The sequence below is a fragment of the Nerophis lumbriciformis genome, linkage group LG02, assembly GCF_033978685.3.
Source record: "Nerophis lumbriciformis linkage group LG02, RoL_Nlum_v2.1, whole genome shotgun sequence".
NCBI classification, from domain to species: domain Eukaryota; kingdom Metazoa; phylum Chordata; class Actinopteri; order Syngnathiformes; family Syngnathidae; genus Nerophis; species Nerophis lumbriciformis.
Genome location: NC_084549.2, coordinates 12,380,001 through 12,407,024, shown reverse-complemented (window position 1 = coordinate 12,407,024; position 27,024 = coordinate 12,380,001). Strand labels below are relative to the sequence as shown.

The 27,024-nt window shown below is 34.3% G+C and overlaps 1 protein-coding gene across 6 annotated transcripts in view; it reads left to right on the top strand.

Moving 5' to 3' along the window:
- Positions 1-9,748: 9,748 nt before the first annotated feature.
- The window catches only part of pax2a (paired box 2a), a 101,148-nt gene continuing 83,872 nt past the window's right edge, over positions 9,749-27,024 (top strand). For 3 of the 6 annotated variants that reach the window (XM_061938654.2, XM_061938505.2, XM_061938356.2), the window contains exons 1-3: positions 9,749-10,246; positions 11,288-11,453; positions 12,097-12,294. In XM_061938654.2, the coding sequence (XP_061794638.1) occupies positions 10,204-10,246; positions 11,288-11,453; positions 12,097-12,294 (407 nt within the window). In that variant the 5' untranslated portion in view covers positions 9,749-10,203. Of the gene's footprint in view, positions 10,247-11,136; positions 11,454-12,096; positions 12,295-27,024 lie in introns of those variants that run through there. The other 3 variants (XM_061938277.2, XM_061938430.2, XM_061938579.2) reach the window with 3 other exon arrangements.

Genomic DNA, 27,024 nt, shown 5'->3' with positions numbered 1-27,024 from the left:
TTTTTTTTATTATCGGTATTGTTTTTTTATTTTTTATTTTTTTTTATTTTTTACAAAAAAACTCTCTAATAGGGAGTAATCCTCCCTATTAGAGATGTCCGATATTATTGGCTTGCTGATATTATCGGCCGATAAATGCTTTAAAATGTAATATCGGAAATTATCGGTATCGTTTTTTTTTAAATTATCGGTATCGTTTTTTGTTTTTTTTTGTTTTGTTTTTGTTTTTTTTACAAAAAAACCTCCCTCCCCCATTCACACAAAAGGGTTGTTCGGTTGGGGCAGCATAGCTTGGTTGGTAGAGTGGCCGTGCCAGCAACTTGAGGGTTCCAGGTTCGATTCCCGCTTCCGCCATCCTAGTCACTGCCGTTGTGTCCTTGGGCAAGACACTTTACCCACCTGCTCCCAGTGCCACTGGTTTAAATGTAACTTAGATATTGGGTTTCACTATGTAAAGCGCTTTGAGTCACTAGAGAAAAACGCTATATAATTCACTTCACTTCACTTCACTTGTTTCTTTCTGTTAATTTTTTTAATTATTATTATTTTTTTAAACAGTACAATCACTAATTAGTGGATAAAGATGATTTAACAATTTAATATTTGTTTACTTACTATGGTATATTATTGATGTATTATTTATTCACTGTTCTGTTACAGAGAACAAGGAAATGGGATAAAATTGCTATGGTATGAAAAGGGGTAGGATTAAATAAGCTCAGCTTCTTCCTAGTTCTTTTTCGGACGTGCTGTAATGAAACGACTGGAAATATGTGACACATTTTATTAAATTGTATGCATGTTGGAAATAAACTGAAACTGAAAGTGAACATAAGATACGTACAGACCTGATGGTGATAGACGATGGCCTCCAAGTAAGGCGGTGCCAGGGAGTGAAGGAGGGTGTGGTAAGGGGGCTGGTAGTTAAAGTTCAGGCAATGAGCAGAGGGGGATGGAGGACGGATGGTAATGCAGGTGAGAACAGACAGGAAGAGATCGTTTGCAGGTTGGTCAACATTAGTCTGACCTCCATCCCCAACACACACACACACTCCTGTTCAGCCCCCCAGGCCTGGACATCATAGACACCAATAGACCTGCAGTCTAATGGACTACACCACCACTAACCTCCCTTTCCTTCGACGGAAGAATTCACTTTTCAAATGGGGCCTCTGCGGTCGCAAGCCATATAAAAAAAAAAAAAAGTGGTGCAAGGCTCAGGGAAGAGCTTAGGTTCCATTACAGGCGGCCCGCACAGCTTTATGGCCGTTTAAACCTCGCCATTCGGGTTTTTCCCTTTTCGGGTGTCCCTGCAGACCCCCCCGCCGCCCTCCCACATCCTTGCCTGAACACGCAAAAGAAGCGTAAAAAAATAGTGGAAGTGAAGTAAAATTAGTCTTTCTCTCATATTAAGGGTATTAGATTGTCTCCAAATTTTGTACTCCCTCGTCCCAGGAAGAATGCTTTGCGGAAATCTTTTATTTATAGATATTTATCGCTCTGGAATAACCTGCCTCAAATTCTCACCGGCATTGAAAGTAAACAGGTTTTTAAAAAGAAAGTAATATTTGATCTGAGTCTTTAAATTAGTTTGCTTGTTGATGATTTGTTTGTTTTTTTATTGTGTAGTTATATTTATATGGTAATTATCATTCTGTGACTAAATTGTTTGCTTGTTTTCTTATTGATGCTTTTATTTTTTATTTTTTTTCTGTTTTGTGTAGTTATAATGATATGCTTTTACATGTAATTGTATTGAATTGTGGACCCCGGGAAGACTAGTGGGTTGTTAAAGCAACCAGCTAATGGGGATCCTTAATAAAAATTAAATCAAATCAAATACTTTTTATGTTTTTTTGTTGTTGTTGTTTTTTTAATCAATCCAACAAAATAATACACAATTAAAAAAAAAAAAATACAATTACAATTCCAAAACCAAAAAAAAAAATTGGGAATTGCAATTGAGAGGACACACAAACATGACACAAAACATTCTAAAGGTATCGCATTTTATGGACTATAATATAAGTCGCACCGGCCGAAAATGCATAATAAAGAAGGAAAAAAACATATATAAGTCGCACTGGAGTATAAGTCGCATTTTTGGGGGAAATTTATTTGATAAAAGCCAACACCAAGAATAGACATTTGAAAGGCAATTTAAAATAAATAAAGAATAATGAACAACAGGCTGAGTAAGTGTACGTTATATGAGGCATAAATAACCAACTGAGAACGTGCCTGGTATGTTAACGTAACATATTATGGTAAGAGTCATTCAAATAACTATAACATATAGAACATGCTATACATTTACCAAACAATCTGTCACTCCTAATCGCTAAATCCCATGAAATCTTATACGTCTAGTCTCTTACGTGAATGAGATAAATAATATTATTTGATATTTGACGGTAATGTGTTAATAATTTCACACATAAGTCGCTCCTGAGTATAAGTCTCACCCCCGGCCAAACTATAAAAAAAAACTGCGACTTATAGTCCGAAAAATACGGTAGTCTAAAAAAAATTAATAATAATATAAACAACAGTATCAATATTAATAAGAATTCCAACATAGCAGTGATTAGAAATCCCTCATTGGCATTATCATCACAGCCATTTATAAAAAATAAAAATATTAAACAAAAATAAAGACTACTACTTAACTATTAAATGAACCTAAAATATGACTTATTTTAGGTTCATTTAATAGTTAAAGCATATTTAAATAATGGATCCCATATTACAATAAATGACTCATTATTATCTAAACTAAATGCAGTTATTTTTCTATTGATACCATTTCCATAGCTTGTGTATACCAGTCAGTGCACTGCAAAAACTGGAATCTAAGTAAGATTAAATATCTCAAATAAGGGTGATATTTGCTTATTTTCTGTCTGATAAGATAATTCTTCTCACCAAGCAGATTTTATGTTAGAGTGTTTTACTTGTTTTGGTCCTAAATGATCTCAGTAAGATATTACAGCTTGTTGCTGAGATTTGATGACCTATATTGAGTAAAAAATGCTTGAAACTAGAATATCAACTGTTGCAAAGCTGTGTCATCAACACTCACAAGTATAAAACTACTTTTTTTAAGTAATAATTTCTTACTTCGAGCATGAAAAACAAAAATCATGATGCCGAGCGCATATCATTATGTCAAGATAATGGCACGAGCATTTACTTCATTTAAGAATATTTTTCAATATATTGAGCAAAAAGGTCTCTTCTCTTTTTTCTACCAAGAAAAGTGCACTTGTTATTAGTGAGAATATACTTATTTTAAGGTATTTTTGGGTTCATTGAGGGTAGTTAATTTTACTTGTTTTGGAAAGTCTTGACAAGCCGAATTTTCTTGTTCTATTGGCAGATAATTTTGCTTAGTTCAAATAAAATACCTCTAATTTTTCTTTTTCTTTTTTCTTGTTTTTGAACACTGACTTTTTGCAGTGTATATTATTTTCATTATTATGGTCATGGTTTAATTTATTTTGAAAGATGCTTTGCAAAAATCACATGTTTACACTGAAACAGTTCAACATGTATGTAAAATAAAAGTTTTTGATCATTATGGTGTTTTTAATTTTAAAACGTTGCACTGACATTGTGAACTGCGAACATATTTATTTAACGTGCAGGCAATAAACTATAAGATTTTGTAAAATAAAGTAAAGTTAAAGTTAAAGTACCAATGAAAAGTGCACTTGTTATTAGTGAGAATATACTTATTTTAAGGTATTTTTGGGTTCATTGAGGGTAGTTAATTTTACTTGTTTTGGAAAGTCTTGACAAGCCGAATTTTATTGTTCTATTGGCAGATAATTTTGCTTAGTTCAAACAAAATACCCTTCATTTTTGTATTTTTTTTCTTGTTTTTGAACACTGACTTTTTGCAGTGTATGAGTTGGTTTTAGTATGACCCTTTTTGTTATGTTGTATGTTTATTCTTTGACGACATCTTACTAAATTGATGCAGATCACCAAGAATACAAGTTTGCAGTGCCATTTGGATGTTTTTATTTAGGAATGTGATTGCTTCCTTTGTTGTCTTCAACCATAACTCTTTTATTCTCTGACGTTCCCACAATAAATGAACAAGAGTTCAAATGCTTCATACACAATTTGACTGTTTATGTTTAAGATCAGATGTGGGTCCTGTTTTTTTTAGAGGATAAATGATCACATTGCAATAGAAAAGAGCAACCTTAACAGAAGTGGCCAACATATTGCAACATATACATGAAAATGTAGATATTGTAGCTTTTTCCCCTTCCATCTTTTCGCACTTTAAAGCATAAATGACACATCCTCCACAGAAGATCCACTTGAATTGGTCCAATGAATAATAATGTTCACGTGCCATAAAGATTTAATGTCTAAAAAAAAAAAAAAAGTACCTAAAAGTACAGCGTAATCGACTTTTCTTTCCTTTTTTTTTTTTTTTTTTTTAAGTAAAAGGAAGTATATGTATAAAGTTTGCCGCCATTATCCATTACTGGTCCCTTGGTCCAGTGGCGGCCTTATTGCCACTGCTGAACTTCAAGCATTATAAAGAATCTTTTAACACAAAATGTTTGTTAAATAGCCGATAGAGAAGCTATAATCTTTTTTAATGTTGTATTATATGGCTTTCGCACGCTCCGCCGTTCTTGTGGACACTGTAATATTGCATTTTTTACTGGTTACTCATCTGTTAATGTTCCAGTTACTGAGGTTTATCTTCTTTCTTGGCACTATTTTGTGTCCCACCCCAACCCCCCCTTCACACTGTTAAACCCACACACACACACACACACCATAATAACACACACCCATAGAAAGTTTCCTCTCAGCATCTTTCAGGCAACACCTGACCATGTTTCAGCATCTGGGTTGCAGTTGTACTGAAATCATTCAAGATGTATGTGTTTATTCCATTATATTGCATGTGTTTATTATCATATTATAAGGAAAAAAATAGAATAGTCAATTTGGTTTGTTTTTTTGCAACAGAAAAAAATATTAAATTAATTGTAAATTGTATGTGTTATGTTAAAAATGTATAGATTAAGTGAGAAAATAAATTAAAAATGCATCAAAATCACACATTTTCAAACTAATTCTGCATTGAATGCAGCGTCAGCAGTCTTTATTATATTTATTTATTTATTTATTTTTTGGGGGCCCCTAGCAAACTTTAAAAATTCTAAAGTTACTGGAGCAGACCCTGCTTCCCTCTTCTTTCTTTTTTTCTTCTTTTTTTTGTGCTCGCCTGAACCGTTTAGTCGTGGATGAGCGCTCAAAAAAAAGACGCTCCGCGCGCAGACAACCGGCGAGGGGGGGACGCATGACGCCCATGCATGCCGGGGAGGGAGCGCGGGAGGCCGGGCAGATGTAGTGGGCTGCATCGGGGAGACGCACCATTAGACAAGGGAGAGCCACATGCCTCACTACAGTGCCGCTCGATCAGGTAAGAAAACGGTGCCTCTTCGTCAAACCGGCTTGACCATGCCGCATTTATCATTATTATATTATCCACGTGTATATTATATTTATTTGATTTCCGCGCGTATTTTTTTTTTTTTTTTTTTTTTTTTTGCAATAATAAAGTGTCAAGCATAAATATAGGCTCTTCTATAACATTTTTTTTTATTTATTTTTTAAATCAAATATTCGATTTAAAATACGATATGTTATTGAGGTTTTCTTTATATGTGCAATCATTCCAATTGGAAAGCATAGATCACGCACCTAATTCCAACTCCTCCTTTTGGGTATATGGAAAGATCAATGCCTGTAATGACGTAATTAATTATGGCAAAATTAAAAGCAAGTAGAAAATCAATCTGCGCTGGTGTCGAGGATATGGACTCAAATTGATATCCATCTGCTCCCGTTATAAAGCACATGAGTGAGTGCGCAATCTGAGGACGCAGCTGATGCGCACTTTTAGGACTCACACTGTAAGTATTGTTATTTTTGCTTGCATACAATCATTACATCATCACATTTGGTGTAAATTCGACCTATTTTATTTTGGCATATATTTATACAAAAAGGCAATGATTGTTCTGTATTTTTTTTCTATATAGAACATGCATTTTTACCCATTACAATAAACATAATACCACTAATATACAAGACATCATATTAGGTAATGCACAGTACATTTCTTAAAATAACTAAATATTAGACATGTCATGCAAAACTATATATAATCCTCAATCATAATCAATAAACAAAAGTATGCAGTATTTTTTCTTATTCCCTGTATTGTGCAGAAGTCCCATGTTGGAGCTGCACCATCCTCTCATTTTGACATATATTTATACAGAAAGGCAATGATTGTTCTGTACTTTGTTTTTCTATATAGAACATGCGTTTTTAGCCATTACAATAACAAGAATAAAACTAATATACAAGACACCATATAAGGTAATTGCAAAATCAATTTCTTATAATAACTCAATATTAGACATGTCATGCAAAACTCTATATAATACTCAATCATAATTAATAAAAAAAACATGCAGTATTATTTTGTTCCCTGTATTTTGCAGATGTCCCATGTTGGAGCTGCACTATCCTCTCATTTTGGCATATATTTATACAGAAAAGCAATGGCTGTTCTGTATTTTTTTTCCTATATAAACATGCATTTTTACCCATTACAATAAACATAATACCACTAATATACAAGACATCATATTAGGTAATGCACAGTACATTTCTTAAAATAACTACATATTAGACATGTCATGCAAAACTATATATAATCCTCAATCATAATCAATAAACAAAAATATGCAGTATTTTTTTTAATTCCCTGTATTGTGCAGAAGTCCCATGTTGGAGCTGCACCATCCTCTCATTTTGGCATGTATTTATGCAGAAAGGCAATGATTGTTCTGTACTTTTTTTTCTATATAGAACATGCATTTTTACCCATTACAATAACAAGAAGAAAACTAATATACAAGACACCATATAAGGTAATTGCAAAGTCAATTTCTTATAATAACTAAATATTAGACATGTCATGCAAAACTATATATATTCCCCAATTATAATCAATAAACAAAGGAATGCATTATTATTTTTTCCCTGTATTGTGCAGATGTCCCATGTTGGAGCTGCACCATCCTCTCATGTTGGCATATATCCTGCACTACCATGAGTTTATGTAACGAAATTTTGTTCTTATCTGGGCTGTAAAGTTCAAATTTGAATGACAATAAAAAGGAAGTCTAAGTCTATTTATACAGAAAGGCAATGATTGTTCTGTATTTTTATATATATATATATATATATATATATATATATATATAGAACATGCATTTTTACCCATTACAATAACAATAATAAAACTAATATTCAAGACACTATATTAGGTAATTGCAAAGTACATTTCTTAAAATAACTACATATTAGACATGTCATGCAAAACTATATATAATCCTCAATCATAACCAATAAACAAAAATATGCAGTATTATTTTGTTCCCTGTATTGTGCAGATGTCCCATGTTGGAGCTGCACCATCATCTCATTTTGGCATATAATTATACAGAAAGGCAATGGTTGTTCTGTATTTTTTTTTTCTATATATTATATAACTAAATATTAGACATGTCATGCAAAACTATATATAATCCTCAATTATAATCAATAAACAAAAGCATGCAATATTTGTTCTTTGTGCAGAAGTCCCATGTTGGGGCTGCACCATCTTCTCATTTTCTGTGGACCATATTTCATGTATGCATACAGGGGGGAAAACATTATATTTGTTAAGTAAAATTTGGAAATGTATTTGAAATAAAATAAAATGTTAAATAACAAAATAAATGTTGTGACACATTCTAACCATAATGTGATGATAAATGACTGTGAACAAAAAAAAATGTCTGAGAACTTGTGTTGATTATGAGGACGTTTGTTTTGCTGTGTTGTGACTGTGACTTGGTGTAGAGAGGGGGGTCTTGGGGGTGGCATGGCAGCAAACTGGTTGAGGGGGGGGGGGGGGGGCACACATTGGGGTGTCACAGGGGTGGGGGGGCGAATAGCAGCAGCTTTAGGGCAAAAGTGCACTGACGTGTGAAATTACAGCCCATGGTGCTACTTATTGTACCAGAAGCTCCTTATACACCACACAACTAACAGACCCCCCTCCCCAAAAAAAACTAAAACCAAAGGACAAATTTCACTATTATTATTATTATTATTATTATTATTATCATTATTATTATTATTATTATTATTATTATTATTATTATTATATGTGTATGTGTATATGTGTAACTCTGCTGCTTTTTGGCCAGGACTCCCTTGAAAAAGAGGTTTTTAATCTCAAAATGATTTTTTTCCTGGTTAAATAAAGGTTAAATAAAAAATAAAAATAAATTGATGTGAAACAAAAAATACAAATCTTAGAATTGTGTTTAATTATTATTAATATTATTATGATTTTGATTATTATTATTATTATTATTATTATTATTATTATTATTATTATTATATTGACGTATAACAAAAATACAAATATTACAATTATTAGTAGTAGTATTGACCTTTGGTATCGTGATATTATAGTACCATACCATATTGGTTTTACTGTGATACCATATGAGTATTTGATATTGAACGTGCCATTTTAACAAAAAGCAAATCTTTTTTTTTAAACTTAATTATAATAAATACTACATTTGTATTTGCAGTATAGTTACAAAAACTGTTGCTGAACATTTGGTTGCATTTATCACTTGTACATAATTTGCACATATCCTCATGGACATGTGTGAGTAGATGACTATTTCTAATATTATCATGAGCTCTAAAATGTTACAATCATTTTCAGTTTAGTCTAGTCAGACAAGTGTGTTTGGTATAATATTGACTTTACCATATAAAACAAATATTATTAATATACTGGCGTAATTGGTATATTTAGTATTCAAGGGCAGGAGTTTTTTCTTATGCTTTACAATTTTGCAGCAATAAAGCATTTATTGTTATTTATTTTTTTAAATGTATAAAATACTCATAATTATGGTTAAAATGATGAGTATGTAAAAAAAAATTTTATTTAAAAATATATACATCCTATTGATTTTTTCTATTTTTTATTTTTATTTTTTTTAAGCCTCTTTGTATTGTGATGGATTGAGTCCTAACGGAAGAGATTATTCAGCTACAGTAGGTTTACCAACGACCTTTGACCCGGCCGGAGTGAGGGGGGTGTGGGGGGGGGGGGGGGGGGGGCTTACTCAAACCGCCTGGCCGGGCCAGCAGCACGTACATTAGCTGCTGTGTGAGCGCCATCTAACGAGCGGAGAGGGGAACAGCCTGAAGACGCACATGGGAGCGCAGAAGACATTGCGCATTAAGTTGTGCGCATAAATATATTGGAATGGAAGTCATCATAAAAGTGTTTTTAATTGAAGAAGAAAAAAAGGCTCATTATTTCCCATTCCGTCTCCTGACTGTCGGATGTTCCTCGTTTTTGAAAAGTATTTTTTTGTTTGTTGTTGTGTGGGCGACCCACAAAAGTGTTGGAATCTATTGTCTGACAAGTCATCCATCTTTACGCGAGGGGGATCTGTGGGATGGAGTGATAGTAGGAGGAGGAGAAGAGGTGGAGGGAGTGGTGGGACTTTTAGAAACAAGACCCACTAGGAGTGGGGCTTCATTCTCAGTCCACGGCTCAGGCAGGCGCAGCAGCCCCTTCTGGAGGAGAGAGAGAGAGAGAGAGAGAGAGAGAGGGGAGGGAAAAGAGAGAGAGAGAGAGAGGGGGACCCGCTTCTTGTCATCTCCACCCCCTCCTTTTTTTTTTTTTGTCCACCTCACCGGGGGCACGCCGCTGCCCCTTCCACGCCGACGACAGTGAGGATTTCTCGGCGTATGCCACACACATGCGATCGGACCCCCGTGGAAAGTCCACTATCCTTCCCCCTCCAAAGCGCGCGCTTTTTTACGCATGGGTCCGCTGCAGCACCTGGCTGGAAGATTTTTTTTTTTTTCCTTCTTAATAACCAAGACATAGAAGTTTAGAGGCTTGCAGAAGTTTTGATCCACGGCCACGGACTCTACGCACCTGCACACGGACGCGTTTTTTTTTTTAGAGTGTTTTTTTTTTTTTCATTTCTTTTAACGCGGCTGCACCATCGAGGCGAGACGGCGACCTCAGTCGATTACCTTTCTTTGCTCTGCTATCCCATGGATATTCACTGCAAGGCGGACCCCTTCTCGGCCATGCACCGTGAGTCTACTACGCCGCTTTAAATAGTGCGTCTGTTCGCGTGGGGAATCATGGCAACAAAAAATAAATAAATAAATATTATGCAGGAATTTTAAGTCATTTAAATACACTGGTTCGTATTATTTTGCAACGAAATGTGACGGGAAAAAAGATTGTTATTATTATTATTGAGAATATAGGCGAAAAAGCGTGTTTTGTGCATCGAGTTCGGGGAATTTTAGGTGACTTGAACGCAGCATTTTATAATAACAATAATAATACATGTAATTTATAAGGCACATTTCAAGATAATAATTTTTTAAAAAGCAGTTAAAAATTTCAATCAAAGTAAAAAGTGACAGCTAAAATGGTCAATTGTGTTATTTTGAAGCGACAATGATTAAATAAAGTATTTTTTATCACAATATTCGTTTTAAAATGAATTAACACACCTAAAATTCTAAAACATCATACAAAAGGGTTTTAATTCTAAGCAAATTTTGTGTTCCTACATTAGTGTCACCTCAATTTGAACACAAAGCTTCCCTTTTCTTTTTCTTTTTTTATTACCTGTAAAATTACAATAATATATGGCACACGACACCGCGATTGTGTGCAAATGTTTCCGCCAAAGCTGCTAATTTATCCCGTTCGAAATATAAATACCCGGCGTGTATATTATGTATTTATATATGATATGGGGGTAAGTGCGTGTATTATTTATAGGCGTTTGTAATATGAGTTATCAAAGGTCATTTTAATTATTTACAATAGGGGGCAAATTAAACAGGTTGAAACGTAATATGTGCGACATGTGTTGCGTTGAGGAGGCGATAGTGGGGGAATAATATCTATTTTAAACATGCGTGAATTAAAAATGTGTATTAATTCATATTATAGGAAAAAAGTACGTTATTTGGATACAAAGTGAAATCATTGAATTTTTGCATTCATAAAAAATTAAATTTATAATTGGAAATAATGAAATAATGCGCGTAATATACGGTCCTCTGCAGGTATGTAATGTTATGCTCCCCCGTTCTGCTGTTGTATCCCACGCAGGGCATGGCGGCGTGAACCAGCTGGGTGGGGTGTTTGTGAACGGCAGACCCCTGCCGGACGTGGTGCGGCAACGGATCGTGGAGCTGGCCCACCAAGGGGTCCGGCCCTGTGACATCTCCAGGCAGCTGCGGGTCAGTCACGGCTGCGTCAGCAAAATTCTCGGCAGGTAAAAAAAAAAACTCATGTATTTAAAAAAAAAAAAAAAAACATATATATATGCACCCTGCAGCTTTTCATTTTTATTATTACTTTTTTTATTTTTTTTTGCTTGCACACTGCATTTTTGCAATATTTTTTTTTTTCAACATCCATCACTCAAAGCTTTTTTTTTTTTTTTTTTTAATAATAATTATTTTGAGAGCATTTTTAGTGCACATTAAAAAAACAAACACTTTGTGATAATTTGTCACAATGAATGATGAAAGGGAGTAATTATAATATTACCATAAAGTAGCACCGTGAGATAATATTTTGAAATATATTTTTTCCCAGCTATCAGAAGGCATTTCAGAGGTATTTCAATGCACACACGCTGTATGTTTGTCAGTTTTTTATTTTTTTTTATTTTTTTAAATTAGGAATAAAGCTGGCATGACGTGCATGCTGCTATATATATATATATATACACACCTCAATTATAGCTGCTTTTTAGTGCTTTGTTTAATTCCACTCACTTAGATGCATATTTCCATGCACTAACTGCAAATTTAAGCGCGTTTGCTTATTTAAAAAAAAAAAAAAAAAAAAAAAAAAAAAAATCAATCAGACCCACGTCACGTGAAAACATTAAACGTCTTATTTGTGTGCAGGTACTACGAAACGGGCAGTATTAAACCGGGAGTCATCGGTGGCTCCAAACCAAAGGTCGCCACCCCGAAAGTGGTCGATAAGATTGCGGAGTACAAGCGCCAGAACCCGACCATGTTCGCCTGGGAGATCCGGGACCGGCTACTGGCGGAGGGGGTGTGCGACAATGACACGGTGCCCAGCGTGTCGTCCATCAACAGGTAAGGTGCACACCTTTTTTTTTTTTTTTTTTTTTTTTTTGCACTAAATTGCATGCGTAAATTAAAAAAAAAAAAAAAATGCAGCAAATACGTCTTTATGTGGCGCACCGGGGGTGGTCCTTGCAGGTGCAATTCAATCCCTCCCCTGCGGCCCTCTGCGTGGCAAAAAAAAAAAAAAAAAAAAAAAAAAAAAAAAAAATCACATCTGTCTGGATAAAAACCGATCGATAGCCCGTAACCAGGTCGGCTGGTGGTGGGAAATACCCGAGGAAATGGTTCAATAGGCGGGAGCCTTGTGATCTCCATTGTGTATTTTTAATAGGCTTTATATAATTAAAGGAAAAGTGAATGGAGCCTATTTTGACCTATTTGTACATTTCACCCCCGAAATGGGACAAAGTGTCTTTATAAAGAGAGGATGGTAGGAAAAAAAAAAAAAAAAAAAAGTGCCCTGAACTTTGGTTAGGAGCCAGTGTTCCAGACAGCTGGTCATCAGCATTACATTTTAATGACCTGAGGGGAGCCGCATAACTACTAAAGATAGAAGACGATGAGGTCTCGGAGAAGGGGAAGACATTTTTTTTGGGTGAATTGTGGAGCTGAAGTGGAAATGTTGAGGCATGAAAGTGTGTGTGTCACCTGTAGGAGTGTTAATAATTGACATTTTCTAACTTGGCCTATACGACATTTGCAAACAATCTCTTCTTTTTTTCCCAGTAAAGCGTGGAGTTGTACACAATAAAAAATAAAAAAAATACAGGGTTATTATGATAACCCAATTTATGAGTTGCTAGTGTTGGGTTAAATGTTGGAGTTATTTTGGGTTATAGGGGTATTGCTTTAACTCGATTTGTGGGTTTTCAATTTTGGGTTGTTTTTCAACGAGTATTGCAATTCTTTTTAAAAGTTAGGGAATTTGACATTAATAATATTTATAATCACCCAACATTGAGTTAGCGTAACTCAACTTTTGGGTTGAATAATTCAACCCTCACCTGAGTATTAATAATGAATGGCATTTTCTAACTTGATATTTGCAAACAATTTCTTTTTCTTTTTCCCAGTAAAGTGTAGAGTTGTAAACACTAAAAAAAAAAAATACAGGGTTATTTTGATAACCCAATTTATGAGTTGCTAGTGTTGGGTTAAATTTTGGAATTATTTTGGGATATAAGGGTATTACTTTAACTCGATTTCTGGGTTTTGAAAATGATGAACCATTTTTTGGGTTGTTTTTCAACGAGTATTGCATTTTTGGGTAAAAAGGCTTTTTTTTTGTTAAAAAGTTAGGGAATTTTATCATGGATTAATTTCATTAACAATATTTACAATGACCTAACATTGAGTTAGCGTAACTCAACTTTTGGGTTAAATAATTCAACCCTCACCTGAGTGTTAATAATTGACATTTTCTAACTTGATATTTGCAAACAATTGCTTTGTCTTTTTCCCACTAAAGTGTAGAGTTGTAAACACTAAAAAAAATAAAAAATACAGGGTTTGTTTGATAACCCAATTTATGAGTTGCTAGTGTTGGGTTATATTTTGGAGTTATTTTGGGTTATAGGGGTATTACTGTAACTCGATTTCTGGGTTTTCAAAATGATGAACCATTTTTTGGATTGTTTTTCAACGAGTATTGCATTTTTGGGTAAAAAGGCTTTTTTTTGTTAAAAAGTTAGGGAATTTTATCATGGATTAATTTCATTAACAATATTTACAATGACCCAACATTGAGTTAGCGTAACTCAACTTTTGGGTTGAATAATTCAACCTTCACCTGAGTGTTAATAATAAATGACATTTTCTAACTTGATATTTGCAAACAATTTCTTCGTCTTTTTCCCAGTAAAGTGTAGAGTTGTAAACACTAAAAAAAAAAAAATACAGGTTTATTTTGATAACCCAATTTATGAGTTGCTAGTGTTGGGTTAAATTTTGGAGTTATTTTGGGATATAAGGGTATTACTTTAACTCGATTTCTGGGTTTTCAAAATGATGAACCATGTTTGGGTTGTTTTTCAACGAGTTTTGGGTAAAGTGCTTTTTTTTTGGTTAAAAAGTTAGGGAATTTTATTATGGATTAATTTCATTAACACTATTTACATTCACCCAACATTGAGTTAGCGTAACTCAACTTTTGGGTTAAATAATTCAACCCTCACCTGAGTGTTAATAATTGACATATTCTAACTTGATATTTGCAAACAATTTCTTTGTCTTTTTCCCAGTAAAGCGTAGAGTTGTACACACTAAAAAAAAAAATACTGGGTTATTTTGATAACCCAATTTATGAGTTTCTAGTGTTGGGTTAAATGTGGTTATTTTTTTGAATAGCAATCCATTTTTTGGGTTATAAGGGTATTAATTTAACTCGACTTGTCCAGGGTGTACCCCGCCTTCCGCCCGAATGCAGCTGAGATAGGCTCCAGCACCCCCCGGCGACCCGGATGGGGACAATCGGTAGGAAATGGATGGATGGATGGATTTCTGGGTTTTCAAAATGATGAACCATTTGTGGGTTGTTTTTCAACGAGTAATGCATTTTTTGGGTAAATTTTTATTTTATTTTAAAATGTTAGGGAATTTTTTTATGGATTCATCTCATTAACTCAACTTTTGGGTTAAATAATTCAACCCTCACCTGTAGGAGTGTTGATAATTGACATTTTCTAACTTGGCCTATACCACATTTGCAAACAATCTCTTCTTTTTTTCCCAGTAAAGTGTAAAGTTGTACACACTAAAAAAATATATATACAGGTTTATTTTGATAACCCAATATATGAGTTGCTAGTGTTGGGTTAAATGTTGGAGTTATTTTGGGTTACAGGGGTATTACTTTAACTCGATTTCTGGGTTTTCAATTTAGGGTTGTTTTTCAACGAGTATTACAATTTTGTTAAAAAGTTAGGGAATTTGATCATGGATTAATTTCATTAACAATATTTACAATGACCCAACATTGAGTTAGCGTAACTCAACTTTTGGGTTAAATAATTCAACCCTCACCTGAGTGTTAATAATTGACATTTTCTAACTTGATATTTGCAAACAATTTATTCGTCTTTTTCCCAGTAAAGCGTAGAGTTGTAAACACACAAAAAAAAAATACAGGGTTATTTTGATAACCCAATTTATGAGTTGCTAGTTTTGGGTTAATTTTTGGAGTTATTTTGGGTTATAGGGGTATTACTTTAACTCATTTTCTGGGTTTTCAAAATGATGAACCATGTTTGGGTTGTTTTTCAACGAGTTTTGGGTAAAAGGCTTTTTTTTTGTTATAAAAGTTAGGGAATTTTATTATGGATTAATTTCATTAACAATATTTACAATCACCCAACATTGAGTTAGCGTAACTCAACTTTTGGGTTAAATAATTCAACCCTCACCTGAGTGTTAATAATTGACATTTTCTAACTTGATATTTGCAAACAATTTTTTCGTCTTTTTCCCCACTAAAGCGTAGAGTTGTAAACACTAAAAAAAATAAAATACTGGGTTATTTTGATAACCCAATTTATGAGTTTCTAGTTTTGGGTTAAATGTGGTTATTTTTTTGAATAGCAATCCATTGTTTGGGTTATAAGGGTATTAATTTAACTCGACTTGTCCAGGGTGTACCCCGCCTTCCGCCCGAATGCAGCTGAGATAGGCTCCAGCAATCAACAATCGGTAGTAAATGGATGGATGGATAGATTTCTGGGTTTTCAAAATTATGAACCATTTGTGGGTTGTTTTTCAACGAGTAATGCATTTTTTGGGTAAAAAGTTTTTTTTATTTAAAATGTTAGGGAATTTTATTATGGATTGATCTCATTAACTCAACTTTTGGGTTAAATAATTTAACTCTCACCTGTAGGAGTGTTGATAATTGACATTTTCTAACTTGGCCTATACCACATTTGCAAACAATCTCTTCTTTTTTTCCCCCAGTAAAGCGTAAAGTTGTACACACTAAAAAAAAAAAAATACAGGGTTATTTTGATAACCCAATTTATGAGTTGCTAGTGTTGGGTTAAATGTTGGAGTTATTTTGGGTTATAGGGGTATTACTTTAACTCGATTTCTGGGTTTTCAATTTTGGGTTGTTTTTCAAGGAGTATTGCAATTTTGTTTTAAAAGTTAGGGAATTTGATCATGGATTAATTTCATTAACAATATTTACAATCATCCAACATTGAGTTAGCGTAACTCAACTTTTGGGTTAAATAATTCAACCCTCACTTGAGTGTTAATAATTGATATTTTCTAACTTGATATTTGCAAACAATTTATTCGTCTTTTTCCCAGTAAAGCGTAGAGTTGTACACACACACAAAAAAAATACTGGGTTATTTTGATAACCCAATTTATGAGTTGTTAGTGTTGGGTTAATTTTTGGAGTTATTTTGGGTTGTGGGGATGTTACTTTAACTCAATTTCTGGGTTTTCAAAATGATGAACCATGTTTGGGTTGTTTTTCAACGAGTTTTGGGTAAAAGGCTTTTTTTTTGTTAAAAAGTTAGAGAATTTTATCATGGATTTATTTCATTAACAATATTTACATTCACCCAACATTGAGTTAGCGTAACTCAACTTTTGGGTTAAATAATTCAACCCTCACCTTAGTGTTAATAATTGACATTTTCTAACTTGTTATAGGCAAACAATTTATTCGTCTTTTTCCCAGTAAATTGTAGAGTTGTAAACACTAAAAAAAAAATAAAAAAAATAAAAAAATACAGGGTTATTTTCAAAACCCAATTGATGAGTTGCTAGTGTTGGGTTAAATTTGGTTATTTTATTTTCAATATTAAAAAGTTTGGGAATTTTCTTATGGAGTAATCTCATTAACATTATTTACAATCACCCAACATTGAGTTAGCGTAACTCAACTTTTGGGTTAAATATTTCAACCCTCACTTGTAGGAGTGTTAATAATTGACATTTTCTAACTTGGCCTACACGACATTTGCAAACAATCTCTTATTTTTTCCCAGTAAAGCGTAAAGTTGTACACACTAAAAAAAATACTGGGTTATTTTGATAACCCAACTCATGAGTTGCTAGTGTTGGGTTAAATTTTGTTATTTCGATTAATAGCAATCAATTTTATGAGGTTATAAGGGTATTACTTTAACTCGATTTCTGGGTTTTCAAAATGATTAACCATTTTTTGGTTGTTTTTCAACGTGTAAGGCATTTTTGGGTAAAAGGCTTTTTTTAAATTAAAAAGTTTGGGAATTTTATTATGGATTAATCTCATTAACATTATTTGCAATCCTCACCTGTAGGAGTGTTGATAATTGATATTTTCTAACTTGGCCTATACAACATTTGCAAACAATCTCTTCTTTTTTCCCCAGTAAAGCGTAAAGTTGTACACACTAAAGAAAAAAATACAGGGTTATTTTGATAACCCAATTTATGAGTTGCTAGTGTTGGGTTAAATTTTGTTATTTCGATTAATAGCAATCAATTTTATGAGGTTATAAGGGTATTACTTTAACTCGATTTCTGGGTTTTCAAAATGATTAACCATTTTTGGGTTGTTTTTCAACAAGTAAGGCATTTTTGGGTAAAAGGCTTTTTTTTAATCAAAAAGTTAGGGAATTTTATTATGGATCAATCTCATTAACATTATTTACAATCACTCAACATTGAGTTAGCGTAACTCAACTTTTGGGTTAAATATTTCAACCCTCACTTGTAGGAGTGTTAATAATTGACATTTTCTAACTTGACATTTGCAATCAATCTCTTTGTCTTTTTTTAGTTGTACACACTAAAGAAAATACTGGGTTGTTTTGATAACCCAATTTATGAGTTGCTAGAGTTGGGTCAGATTTTGGAGTTATTTTTATGAATAGCAATCCATTTTTTGGGTTATGAGGGTATTACTTAACTCGATTTCTGGGTTTTCAAAATGATTAACCATTTTTGGGTTGTTTTTCAACGAGTAACGCATTTTTAGGTGAAAGGCTTTTTTTCATTTAAAAAGTTAGGGAATTTTATTATGGATTATTCTCCTTAGCATTATTAACAACCACCCAACATTGAGTTAACTTAACTCAACTTTTGGGTTGAATAATTCAACCCTCACCTGTAGGAGTGTTAATAAGTGACATTTTCCAACTTGGCCTATACGACATTTGCAAACAATCTCTTCGTCTTTTTCCCAGTAAAGCGTAGAGTGGCACACACAAAAAAAAATACTGAGTTGTTTTGATAACCCAATTTACGATTTGCTAGTGTTGGGTTACATTTTAGTTATTTTTATTAATAGCAATCTATTTTTTGGGTTATAAGGGTATTACTTTAACTCGATTTCTGGGTTTTCAAAAAGGGATAAGCGGTAGAAAATGGATGGATGGATGGAACAATTTGTGGGTTGTTTTTCAACGAGTAACGCATTTTTAGGTAAAAGGTTTTTTTTATTAAAAAGTTAGGGAATATTATGATGGATTAATCTCATTAACATTATTTACAATCAGCCAACACTGAGTTAGTGTAACTCAACGTTTCTGTTAAATAATTCAACCCAATAGTTTGGTTGGGAATAACCCAACATTAAGTTATCATAACTCAACTTTTTGGTTAAATGATTCAACGCAAAAGTTCGGTTGAAAAATTAACCCAAAATGATTTAACTTTTGGGTTAAATAATTCAACCCAATGGTTTGGTTGGGAATAACCCAACATTGAGTTATCATAACTCAACTTTTTGGTTAAATAAGTCAACGCAAAAGTTGGGTTGAAAAAATTAACCCAACATTTTTTAACTTTTGGGTTAAATAATTCAACTCAATGGTTTGGTTGGGAATAACCCAACATTAAGTTATCATAACTCAACTTTTTGGTTAAATAAGTCAACGCAAAAGTTGGGTTGAAAAAATTAACCCAAAATGTGGAGTTAAAATAACTCAGATAAGGGGTTTGTCCTCCTCCGGACCAGCAGTTGGGTTAAAATTTGGTTATTTTTTCAACCCAACATTTTTTTTAGTGTGTACAAAGCTCTGCATGGTAGAAGGTGGAACAAAATGAGAGAAAAAATAAAAACACATAATCCTGAGTAACCGTTCCAAGATTATCAGGTAGTTTCGGCGAGATCTTGAGATATATATTTTCAAATATTTACTTCTGGTATCAGGCCAATTAGTCCTTAATCCATCACCAAAAATGTGGCTTCCATCCTGTTCAATTTCCCTTTCTCCATACAGCAGAATTATTTTCCAGAGAATGAGGGGTGAATAGCGATCAATGACAATATCAGCATCTGTTATAATTTCTACGGCTTTCACAAAACTATCAGGATCTTGCTTTGTTTTGTTTTTGCACAATATTCTATGTCCTTCATGGCATTGTGTTTTTTGGGGGTTTTTTTGGGTTGTAAGGGTATTACTTTAACTCAATTTCTGGGTTTTCAAAATGATGAACTATTTTTGGGTTGTTTTTCAACTAGTAACGCATTTTTTGGTAAAAAGCTTTTTTTTATTAAAAAGTTAGGGAATTTTAATACGGATTTATCTCATTAATATTATTTACAATCACCCAACATTGAGTTAGCGTAACTCAACTTTTGGGTTAAATAATTCAACCCAATGGTTTGGTTGGGAATAACCCAACATTGAGTTATCATAACTCAACTTTTTGGTTAAATAAGTCAACGCAAAAGTTGGGTTGAAAAAATTAACCCAAAATGTTGAGTTGAAATAACTCTGATAAGGGGTTTGTCCTTTTCTGGACCAGCAGTTGGGTTAAAATTGGGTTATTTTTTTCAACCCAACATTTTTTTAGTGCGTACAAAGCTCTGCATGGTAGAAGGTGGAACAAAATGAAAGAAAAAATAACAAAGACATAATCCTGAGTAACTGTTCCAAGATTTTCAGGTAGTTTCGGGAGATCTTGAGATATATATTTTCAAATATTTACTTCTGGTATCAGGCCAATCAGTCCTTAATCCATCACCAAAAATCTGGCTTCCATCCCGTTCAATTTCCCCTTCTCCATACAGCAGAATTATTTTCCCGAGAATGAGGCGATTAATGACAATATCAGCATCTGTTTTAATTTCTACGGCTCTCACACAACTATCTGGATCTTGCTTTGTTTTGTTTTTGCACAATATTCTATGTCCTTCATAGCATTGTGGGTTTTTTTTGTTTTTTTGGGGGGGTTATAAGGGTATTACTTTAACTCAATTTCTGGGTTTTTAAAATGATGAACCATTTTTGGGTTGTTTTTCAACTAGTAACGCATTTTTTGGTAAAAAGCTTTGTTTAATTCAAAAGTTAGGGAATTTTAATATGGATTAATCTCATTTATATTATATACAATCACCCAACATTGAGTTAGCGTAACTCAACTTTTGGGTTAAATAATTCAACCCAATGGCTTGGTTGGGAATAACCCAACATTAAGTTATCATAACTCAACTTTTTGGTTAAATGATTCAACGCCAAAGTTGGGTTGAAAAATCAACCCACAATTATTTAACTTTTGGGTTGAATAATTCAACCCCATAGTTTGGTTGGGAAAAACCCAACATTGAGTTATCATAACTCAACTTTTTGGTTGAATAAGTCAACGCAAAAGTTGGGTTGAAAAAAATTAACCCAAAATTTTGAGGTAAAAAAACTCCGATAAGGGGTTCGTCCTTTTCTGGACCAGCAGTTGGGTTAAAATTGGGTTATTTTTTTCAACCCAACATTTTTTTAGTGTGTACAAAGCTCTGCATGGTAGAAGGTGGAACAAAATGAGAGAAAAAATAAAAACACATAATCCTGAGTAACCGTTCCAAGATTATCAGGTAGTTTCGGCGAGATCTTGAGATATATATTTTCAAATATTTACTTCTGGTATCAGGCCAATCAGTTCTTAATCCATCACCAAAAATGTGGCTTCCATCCTGTTCAATTTCCCTTTCTCCATACAGCAGAATTATTTTCCAGAGAATGAGGCGTGAATAGCGATCAATGACAATATCAGCATCTGTTATAATTTCTACGGCTTTCACAAAACTATCAGGATCTTGCTTTGTTTTGTTTTTGCACAATATTCTATGTCCTTCATGGCATTGTGTTTTTTGGGGTTTTTTTTGGGTTGTAAGGGTATTACTTTATTTCAATTTCTGGGTTTTCAAAATGATGAACTATTTTTGGGTTGTTTTTCAACTAGTAACGCATTTTTTGGTAAAAAGCTTTTTTTTATTAAAAAGTTAGGGAATTTTAATACGGATTTATCTCATTAATATTATTTACAATCACCCAACATTGAGTTAGCGTAACTCAACTTTTGGGTTAAATAATTCAACCCAATGGTTTGGTTGGGAATAACCCAACATTGAGTTATCATAACTCAACTTTTTGGTTAAATAAGTCAACGCAAAAGTTGGGTTGAAAAAATTAACCCAAAATGTTGAGTTGAAATAACTCTGATAAGGGGTTTGTCCTTTTCTGGACCAGCAGTTGGGTTAAAATTGGGTTATTTTTTTCAACCCAACATTTTTTTAGTGTGTACAAAGCTCTGCATGGTAGAAGGTGGAACAAAATGAGAGAACAAAATAACAAAGACATAATCCTGAGTAACTGTTCCAAGATTTTCAGGAAGTTTCGGGAGATCTTGAGATATATATTTTCAAATATTTACTTCTGGTATCAGGCCATTGAGTCCTTAATCCATCACCAAAAATCTGGCTTCCATCCCGTTCAATTTCCCCTTCTCCATACAGCAGAATTATTTTCCCGAGAATGAGGCGATTAATGACAATATCAGCATCTGTTTTAATTTCTACTGGTCTCACACAACTATCAGGATCTTCCTTTGTTTTGTTTTTGCACAATATTCTATGTCCTTCATAGCATTATGTTTTTTTTTTTTTTTTTGGGGGGGGGTTATAAGGGTATTACTTTAACTCAATTTCTGTTTTTTCAAAATGATGAACCATTTTTTTTTTAATTAAAAAGTTAGGGAATTTTATTATGGATTAATCTTATTAGCAATATTTGCAATCACCCAACATTGACTTGGCGTAACTCAACTTTTGGGTTAAATAATTCAACCCTCAGGAGTGTTAATAATTTAGGCCTATACGACATTTGCAAACAATCTCTTATTTTATCCCAGTAAAGCGTAGAGTTGTGCACACTAAAAAAAATACTGGGTTGTTTTGATAACCCAATTTATGAGTTGCTAGTGTTAGGTTAAATTTTGAGTTATTTTGGGTGTTAAGGGTATTACTTTAACTCGATTTCTGGGTTTTTAAAATGATTAACCATTTTTGGGTTGTTTTTCAACGAGTAACGCATTTTTTGGTAAAAAGCTTTTTTTAATTAAAAAGTTAGGGAATTTTATTATGGATTATTCTCATTAACATTATTTACAATCAACCAACATTGAGTTAGCGTAACTAAATTTTTTTTGGGGGGGTGACCTCTGCTCTCTGCACTAAAAACGGCTTTAAACACATTTTTCCTGCATGAATTATTAAAGATGACACTTAAGAAGCGTGAGCTTTTTTTGCCGCCGAGGGGTGGAAGTTTCCTTATATAACCAGTCATATCGATCCACATTTTAATAATTCCGGAGGGGTTTTAATTCCCAACGCAAAAGTCGTTAATTCGCCTACTACGCTCCGAATTGCTTATTCAATAGCGACAGCGCGGGCTGGAAACAAAAGTCCTTGGATTTATGAGTCTTCCCCTCCGAGCCATGAAAGGGTTCAGATAACTGTTGTGGTGAGATGTTGGAAATTCAAATAAAATATTGATGTGTGTGTTTTCTGGAGGAGGCCTTTTGTTGGCCTGCCTGCAGCCAGGAGGGGAATGAAAAGACTACATGTATATTTTCTCCCCCCCCCCCTGAGGAAGTTAACCCCTCAATGCCAGACCTTAAAGAACAGATACCTCATCCGCTACCCTGTAATTCTCTTTTGTCACACCTGTCGGGGGGCCTCGGCGTGGGATTCCCGTCGGCCCGCGACTGCGCTGAGTCTTATTCAATGATCTGGTGTTCGTCTGTCAATCAGAAGATTACCACGGTCACGGCGCTGCGTAATGCGATCAGGTCGCACAAAGAGCCCCTGCGCAAATCCCGGCGCAGTGTGTGTGTTTTTGCTGGAAGAATTGTGGCAATCCTCATATTTGCCAAATCGGAAGTGATGGCTAATTAGGCTTTGGCTTTCCCAAAGTTGGGGTCGGGAGGTCAATTTCTATTAGGGGGGAAATGCTGTAAAGCGGCGATTCCCAAGTGGTGGCACCCAAAAAGATGGTTGTTGACATATTTCTGCATAAAATTTACACTTAACACATGGCCGATCAATGATTTAAAAATATATGCTGTATTTTTCGGACTATAAGTCGCAGTTTTTTTCATAATTTGGCGACTTATATATGTTTTTTTCCTTCTTTGTTATGCATTTTCGGCAGGTGCGACTTATACTCCGAAAAATACAGTATGTACAGTACAGGCCAAAAGTTTGGACACACCTTCTCCTCATTCAATGTGTTTTCTTTATTTGCATGACTATTTATATTGTAGATTGTATATATATATATATATATATATATATATATATATATATATATATATATATCCATCCATCCATTTTCTACCGCTTATTCCCTTTTGGGGTGGCGGGGGGCGCTGGAGCCTATCTCAGCTACAATCGGGCGGAAGGCGGGGTACACCCTGGACAAGTCGCCACCTCATCGCAGGGCCAACACAGATAGACAGACAACATTCACACTCACATTCACACACTAGGGCCAATTTTAGTGTTGCCAATCAACCTATCCCCAGGTGTATGTTTTTGGAAGTGGGAGGAAGCCGGAGTACCCGGAGGGAACCCACGCAGTCATATATATATATATATATATATATATATATAAAATACATATATATATATATATATATATATATAAAAAAACAAATATATATATATATATATATATATATATATATCCATCCATTTTCTACCGCTTATTCCCTTTGGGGTCGCGGGGGGCGCTGGAGCCTATCTCAGCTACAATCGGGCGGAAGGCGGGGTACACCCTGGACAAGTCGCCACCTCATCACAGGGCCAACACAGATAGACAGACAACATTCACACTCACATCCACACACTAGGGCCAATTTAGTGTTGCCAATCAACCTATCCCCAGGTGCATGTCTTTGGAAGTGGGAGGAAGCCGGAGTACCCGGAGGGAACCCACGCAGTCATATATATATATATATATATATATATATATAAAATACATATATATATATATATATATATATATATATATAAAAAAACAAATATATATATATATATATATATATATATATATATATATATATATATATATATATATATATATAAAAACAACAAATATATATATATATATATATATAAATATATATATACATACATAAATATACATACTTTACATACATACATATATTATATGTATATTAATACATACACACATATATACATACATACAGTAAATATACATACATACATACATACATACATACACACATATATATATATATATATATAGCTCAATTTTTGTTTCATCTGACCCCAGAACTTTCCTCCAGAAGGTTTTATCTTTGTCCATGTGATGTCAGATGAAGCAAAAATTGAGCTGTTTGGCCACAATACCCAGCAATATGTTTGGAGCAGAAAAGATGAGTCATTTAATCCCAGGAACACCAAACCTACCGTCAAGCATGGTGGTGGTAGTAGTATGCTCTGTGCCTGTTTTGCTGCCAATAGAACTGGTGCTTTACAGAGAGTGAATGGGACAATGAAAAAGAAGGGTTACCTCCAAATTCTTCAGGACAACCATGGCTGTCTTGAGCTTCCAATAATTTCTACAATTTTTTTTTGTGTGATATAGTGATTGGAGCACATACTTGTTGGTCACAAAAAACATTCATAAAGTTTGGTTCTTTTATGAATTTATTATGGGTCTACTGAAAATGTGAGCAAATCTGCTGGGTCAAAAGTATACATACAGCAATGTTAATATTTGGTTACATGTCCCTTGGCAAGTTTCACTGCAATAAGGCGCTTTTGGTAGCCATCCACAAGCTTCTGGTTGAATTTTTGACCACTCCTCTTGACAAAATTGGTGCAGTTCAGCTAAATGTGTTGGTTTTCTGACATGGACTTGTTTCTTCAGCATTGTCCACATGTTTAACATCACATGGACAAAGATAAGACCTTCTGGAAGAAAGTTCTGTGGTCAGATGAAACAAAAATTGAGCTGTTTGGCCACAATACCCAGCAATATGTTTGGAGGAAAAAAAGGTGAGGCTTTTAATCCCCGGAACACCATTCCTACAGTCAAGCATGGTGGTGGTAGTATTATGCTATTGGCATGGAACTGGTGCTTTACAGAGACTCAATGGGACAATGAAAAAGGAAGATTACCTCCAAATTCTTCAGGACAACCTAAAATCATCAGCCCGGAGGTTGGGTCTTGGGCGCAGTTGGGTGTTCCAACAGGACAATGACCCCAAACACGCGTCAAAAGTGGTAAAGGAATGGCTAGAATTAAGGTTTTAGAATGGCCTTCCCAAAGCCCTGACTTAAACGTGTGGACAATGCTGTAGAAAAAAGTCCATGTAAGAAAACCAACACATTGTCATGATCTGTGGTCTGGATCATGTTTTGCTATTTTCTGTTAGTTTAAGACTCCATAGTTCTTGTTTTTGTGCACCCTTGTTTGTTTTAGTTTCCATGACGACTTGTGATTTTCACATGCCTCTTGCGTTCGGGTCACACCTGTCTCTAATCAAAAGACTATTATTTAAGCCTGTCTTTGCCAGTTAGTCGTCCTGGCGACATTGCTCTTTCCTTGCCTCAGTAAGTCTTGCTTATTTCATGCGATTCCATAGTTAATGCTATTTGTTTCATGCCATAGTTTAGTGAGGTGTTCATGTCCATAGTTTCATGTCCTAATTTTTTCCTTTTGTTTTGGTTCCTGTTATTTCTGCTGTGTAGGATTAATTGATTATTAACTATGTTCCTACCTGCTACCCTTGTCCGGAAAAGTCAGTTTGCTTCCCGGGAGAACAAACTTCGCAGCAAGCTGGGTTTTCTGAGCTTCAAAAAAATAGCATAAAACATGCACACCTGTATCATCAATTGCAGAGGTGGGTAGTATCCGTTACATCTACTTGAGTAACTTTTGGGATAAATTGTACTTCTAAGAGTAGTTTTAATGCAACATACTTTTACTTTTACTTGAGTATATTTATAGAGAAGAAACGCTACTTTTACTCCGCTCCATTTATCTACATTCAGCTCGTTACTCGCTACTGATTATTATCGATCTGTTAATGCACGCTTTGTTTGTTTTGGTTTGTCAGACAGACATTCAAAGTAGGATCTATCCCATGCCTGTGTTTCACCAATCAAATACAGTCACTGGTGACGTTTGACTCCGTTTCACCAATCAAACAGAGCCACTGAAACATAAAGTTTCAGCGGCAAAACAACGACAAGCTTAAGCTTGCATGAACTGAACGCCAAATTGCTCCAAAGCCACATGCAGCCCACACGTACCAGTATGTGGTTTGTGTAAAGGCTAACTTGTTATTTTCCTTTGTAATCTCTGCCTACTGAGCCCATGGTGCTGTTAAGTTATTGTGGCTCAATTTGCCTTAATTTTTGTAATGTTAATGTATTATTATTTAATATATATTATTGTTTTAGTTCAGGGGTGTCAAACTCAAATACAGAGTGGGCCAAAA